The 6,000-nt window shown below is 40.2% G+C and overlaps 1 protein-coding gene across 2 annotated transcripts in view; it reads right to left on the reverse strand.

Annotated features, from left to right (window-relative positions):
• The window catches only part of KCNK12 (potassium two pore domain channel subfamily K member 12), a 185,850-nt gene extending 180,858 nt beyond the window's left edge, over window positions 1-4,992 (reverse strand). For both annotated transcript variants that reach the window (XM_073554009.1, XM_073554010.1), the window contains exons 1-2: window positions 4,702-4,992; window positions 3,368-4,357 (exon numbers count right to left, since the gene is read on the reverse strand). In XM_073554009.1, coding sequence (XP_073410110.1) covers window positions 3,368-3,710 — 343 coding nt within the window. In that variant the 5' untranslated portion in view covers window positions 3,711-4,357; window positions 4,702-4,992. The remainder of the gene's footprint in view (window positions 1-3,367; window positions 4,358-4,701) is intronic.
• Between the last annotated feature and the right edge of the window lie 1,008 nt (window positions 4,993-6,000).

Raw genomic sequence — 6,000 nt, forward strand, 5'->3', positions numbered from 1 at the left:
GCTTCCACTATACAAAAAAAAACACTTTGTCAAGTGGGAAGTTAAAGGAATTGTGGTAATGAGATTGTCTCATCTACTTAAATAGATTATATTGTAAAAAGCTTGCAAAAATAAGCAAATTGTCCCTCATTAAAATGTTTTCTGTTCTCAAGAACAGAGAGAATTTTGAATTCTTCAGTTTACTGCTCCTTCCCTGGGATGGCCGGTCTCGAAGGCAAAGAACACAGTTGTCTTGCTAGAGCTGCTCTGAAGCTGGATATACGTGTCCCTGCGCTCTTCCAATGCTGCGGTGGCAATGGTGCCTGTGCTAGCAGCATGGGAGAACGCACAGTAATGACTAGCAGCATAACCATGTTGCTGGTATGAACTAACAGTCAACAAAACTGCCCCTCCACCCATCAAGCTGGAAGCCAGGAGGCTAGGGAGCGGTGCACTTCTGAAAACATTTTTAAGTAGACAATCCCTTCTAGAAAGAAGAATCTCTGGGCAATTAGCTGCAGGTAAAATCTAGTATGACTGATTTGCTACCCATTTAAAGGCATGAGTCACTATTTATCACTCCAGCTCATAGGGAGATCTCGAGTAGGGGATGTATAATGTCTGTATGACCGAACAGCTCTTTGAATGCAAAGTTGAAAGACTTAAAGAAGCACTCCACCTTTCAACAAAGTTTTCATTGTCTTGATATATCGCAATCATCAAATTATACAGCACTGTGTACTTCCAACTGCTCATTTTGTCTTTCTACCCAGTAAATTCCTCTCTTTTCTCTTCTCTGTGTAGAAACAGGAAGTCTCTTTTCCCTGCATAAATCATTCCCCTCTTCAACTCCTGACACAGCTCCAGTTACTCCTCTTCCCCCGCCAGGGACTTTTGCAGTGACTGATAACTCATGCAGGGAAAATTGACCTCCTTTTTCTACATAGAAGGATTCAGCTAACCAGTTTTTAATCAGGCAATGTCAAACACCTGATGGAAAAGAGAAGAATTAACTGGGTAGAAAGGCAAAATGAGCAATTGTAAGAACACAGTGCTGTATAATATGATGACTGCAATGTATTAAGAGAATAAAAATTGTAATGGGAGTTTTTCTTTAAGGATCAGTCACAATGTCATTGGAACCTTTGTCTAAATGTCCAACGAGACTTATCTGCAGTAATAGACTTATGATGGGAATGCCTCCGATCTCTTCAAGGACAACAGGTGACATTACATTGGATGAAGACCCTTTCATTTTATTGGTGCAATGCATCATTTTAGGCAAGAAAATCAGCATTTTCATTGTAATTTTCCATACAAAAATCCCAGTCCATCCAACCACTGTAATAATGCATGGGTGTTATTATCAAATAAGTTGAGTAGATCGACCCAATGAACATATAATCAGAGCAGTATTATGAGGCATTAGTTTGCAACATGTTGTAAAGACTTATCAATGTTACCAGAAGCCATGTGAGTGCTCGTTTTCCATTACATCACATTTTTCTTTCCTCCTGTGAAATGAATCACTGCAATTTTGTAGATTTGGCTTCTGTCTGTACATCAATCATAATAATCTTATTATCTGGACTGCAAGAACATAAGAACATTCATAACTGAGCCCTGTGCATTAGTGAGATAGTTCACATGGCTTTACCTAAAGCAGATCCATGTCCTCGGTACAAGGACATATTACAGCGCTGGCGATATGGATGGGTGTTGTATCCTGCAAAAACTGAGGCAAGTATAATGTCTGAACCTTACCAATTCCTGCTTAAAGGGAAGGTTCACCGGTGGGCCTAAATTCAGATGATGGCTTTGTCAAGCAGCGATGGAGAATTCTTTGCAAATCTAATATTGCAGTATTGCTGACGAGTTTATAAGCGAGCCGCTTCCACTCCAGAAATTAGCGGCCACACGTTTAATATATCGGCAAAAATTAAGTCTTTTACGTCCTATGTATATAACTCTAAGACCAGACCCCCATCATCCAGACCGGATTTCTTGCGACTAATTTTATTTCCATCAATTACAATATTTGAGATTACCCCCCCGAAGTAAAGCAATTCTTTGAGGTGCCAAGCCTGCATATACATATATAAAGATAGAGAATCAAACCCCGCATAATGCCCATTTTACAAGCCGCAGCAAATCTTTAGGTCAGGTGGTTGTTCAAATGCTGCACACAAGCTCTGCACAATAGGAAACCTATATGGAGCCTATAGAGGGCGCCCGGGCATTTTGTTGTTCACTTCAGTTGCTATGACAACATACAGTAAAACATGCTAGAGGGTGCAACATGCAGGATTTCTGCTGAATTGGAACTTTTAATATGATGAAATGTATGGACACACGTAAAAGTATTAGAAGGATCTGGTGCAGAAAAATAATGGATATTAGATAGATAGATAGATAGATAGGTAGATAGATAGATATTAGATACATAGATAGATAACAGATAGAAAGATAGATGGAAACATAGATAGCTAGATACATAGATAGATAGATTGATAGATTGATAGATATTAGATAGATGATAAATAGATAATAGATTATAGATAGATAGGTGAATAGATAGATAGATAGATAGATAGATGATAAATTGATAATAGATAGATGATAGATAGATATATAATAGATAGATAGATAGATGATAGATAGATAGATGATAAATAGATAATAGATGATAGATAGATATATAATAGATAAATAGATAGATAGATGATAGATAGATAGATAGATATATAATAGACAGACAGATAGATAGATGATAGATAGATAGATAGATGATAGATAGATGATAGATAGATGATAGATAATAGATAGATTGATAGATATTAGATAGATAGATAGATAAATAGATAGATGATAAATAGATAATAGATAGATGATAGTTAGATAGATATTAGATACATAGATAGATAACAGATAGAAAGATAGATGGAAACATAGATAGATAAATAGATGATGGATAGATAGATTGATAGATATTAGATGATAGATATTAGATGGATAGATAGATGATAGATAATAGATAGATAGATGATAGATAGATAGATAGATAATAGATAGATAGATAGATGATAGATAATAGATAGATTGATAGATATTAGATAGATAAATAGATAGATAGATGATAGATATATGATAGACAGATATACAATAGATAGATAGATAATAGATAAATAGATGATAGATAATAGATAGATAGATAGATAATAGATAGATTGATAGATATTAGATAGATAAATAGATAGATAGATGATAGATTGGTATTAGATAGATAATAGATACTCTCCTTATAATGGGTTTCTTAGGATGTATAGTCACACTTCTGCTTGCACCATGCCATTAGGAGCATACATTGACATGAAGGATGATATCTTACCTATAGTTGAGACTACTGTTCCTACAAAGTAAAAAGCACCAGTGAAGTCCCACCTTGGTCTGAGGGCATCTGCCCTGATCCCTGCTGCCATGGCTGCTTCATAATCCCTAAGGAATGACCGCAGCTCTAGGAGGCTGATATTATAGGACTCACTGAAGTTCCTCAGGATCCTGTCCCAGCGGTTCTGGGCTTTGGCTTCTGATGGCCTCTCTATGGTGGAGAAGATCGTGGCTCCTGCGATCAGATAGAGGACAATGAAAATGGCTAAGAGGAGGAATCTCCCGTTGTCTTCATTCAGGGGCAGTAAGCAACAGCAGCTTTTCGTTCTCCTGCTAGACATCATCCAAATGTCAGCACCACCGGGCAGCTGGACAGCAACCAACTCCACACCGGGTGGAGAGGCATCGGACCGCACTTCATAAGGAGACAATCCACACAGAGTAATCCACCTCTTATTCTGCAAGTTCAAGGGAGAAGATGGAGGAGAACTGGAACTCTTCCTAATGTCTCATGTGACATTGTGTCTATTTGTTCGGGTGACATTGAGAAATCAGATCCCAGTACAAAGCCCTTTGGGGTCTTCAGCCTGTGGCTTCTTGGAGGGTCCCATATCTGCACATGGCAGCTCAAGGTGCAGTGTCGCGTGTGAAAGCTTCCACTGAGCCTGCATGCATATAGTTTTATGGCACTTGGTAATAATGTTGCATACTCTAATATTATATAGCTCAGTCCTAGCAAATATAACATTTACTGGTTACAAATCCACACGCCTCCAGTGTATAGAATTTCATCCAGCCCATGACCTTCAATGCAAATCCTTATGATTTCCCTTGGAAACTTGTATCCATGAGTGCTGATCCATTTGTGATGATGGTGGTGGTGGGGGGGTATTTTAGATATGGCAGAACCCATCCATGGCATTTATCTTCCTTACAGCCCACCCCCTGTCACCTCTGCAGGTGTAAAGTCTATGGCTTCCTCTTGCTGGACCTTGAATCACAAATAGTAAATTTAGCAGGTAAACTTCTGGCACTGTGACACAGCAAAGACAAACTTTGACATCCTTTGCAATGAATTAACACTCCGACGCCTAAGAGTTATTCACTACTTTCTCATATAGGGTGAATAAAAGAAGAACAGTACCAAAAATATCCATCCCATCACAAAAGAAAAAAAAAGCAGCAATACATCCATTGTGATGTAAATCAATAAGGCTAGTGTTCTATAGTGAAAAGACACAATGGAAGAACAGTAATATGGATAGCTAGAACTCTGTCCTATTGGTCATTTATTGGGTAATGTGTTGCAGAAAAGTCCCTGGTACAAGCACATACCTGGAGCCTTGGGGGATCTTCTATCTGAGCAGGTTCCTTGCTGCAGCCATAGAATATACTGTATCAACAGAGGGGGATAGATTAAGGCGTTTTCTCTTAATTGAAGAAATACTTGTGTCTTCCTGCAGACACAGCTTTCTGCCATTTGTCTGCTGTGGGTTGCATAATCATTAATCAGCTGAAGCTGGTGGAGTTTGCTGAGCAGTTTGCAGACTGCTTGGCTTCACTCCCTTCAGCACCTTGGAGAGTGCACTGTGCTACTGAGGTCAGCAGTGATCTCCAGCACTGAGAGGAGGGAAGTGGCTGCAGCAGGATAGATCATCCCTGGATCCTCCACTCCTCTTCTACACACAGCACTCCAGTGCATTTCTAGGGCTGCTCTCCTTCTCCTGGAAGCAGGATAGGAATACATGAGGATGCAACAAGGAGAAGAGAATAGGATGTTTTTATGTTTTACTGCAACTGAATTGAGAAGAAATACATGAACTCAGCAGATACAAACATATACCGAGCAAATTAGTAATATATACTCACCTAGCAGAATGCACACATAGAGACGCAGCAGCAGGGACGCCAACCGTCCTGAAATGCCGGCTCCGTCCATAGAAAGGAGCTTTTTTTTTTTGCCCTGTGTTTCTTTGACACTGAAGAAACTTATCTAGAATTTTTCGTTTGCAGTGATCATCATTTTACAGTTTACAGTGAATGCAGCTGATCTTCTCGTATCAGAATTATGGGCTGTAGACATGTAGGACTTAGAATCAGAATGATTGATTGCGGTTTTTTTGTCTGTCCGTGTGTGACTTTTTGGTAAGCCATCTAGAATAAATAAAGTCAAGTTTACAACCTTGTGCAGCAGAGCTGCTTTGGTCGCTGCCTGGACACCCCTCCCCCTCCCTTTTTAAATGAAGTAGGCCCCCTTGTAAAATGAAAATAGAAACCTCCCGCACCAGCGCTTTTCTAGTGATGTTGGCTCAGAGTCTGCCCGGGTTCATGTGGCATTGTTATACCAAGTGAGCCCTGCAGCTAATCAGCAGCCACTACTGGGCTGCTGCTCACTCACTTTCTCAGGCCGGGGTCACACTTGCGAGTGTGATGCCAGAAACTCACACTAGTCTCTCGCATCAACATCCGGCGCTGCTGCCGGCACTCGGACCGGAGTATGTGGCTGCGTAGAAATACATGCAGCCGCACGCTCCAGTCTGAGTGCCGGCGGCAGTGTCTGGTGTTGATGCGAGAGACTAGTCTGAGTTTGACCCCAGCTTTAGGATGAATGTCAGACAATTGGAAGAAGAGAGC

This window comes from Dendrobates tinctorius, unplaced genomic scaffold (genome assembly GCF_039654945.1).
Source record: "Dendrobates tinctorius isolate UK_male_01 unplaced genomic scaffold, ASM3965494v1 ptg000205l, whole genome shotgun sequence".
In the NCBI taxonomy this organism is placed as follows: domain Eukaryota; kingdom Metazoa; phylum Chordata; class Amphibia; order Anura; family Dendrobatidae; genus Dendrobates; species Dendrobates tinctorius.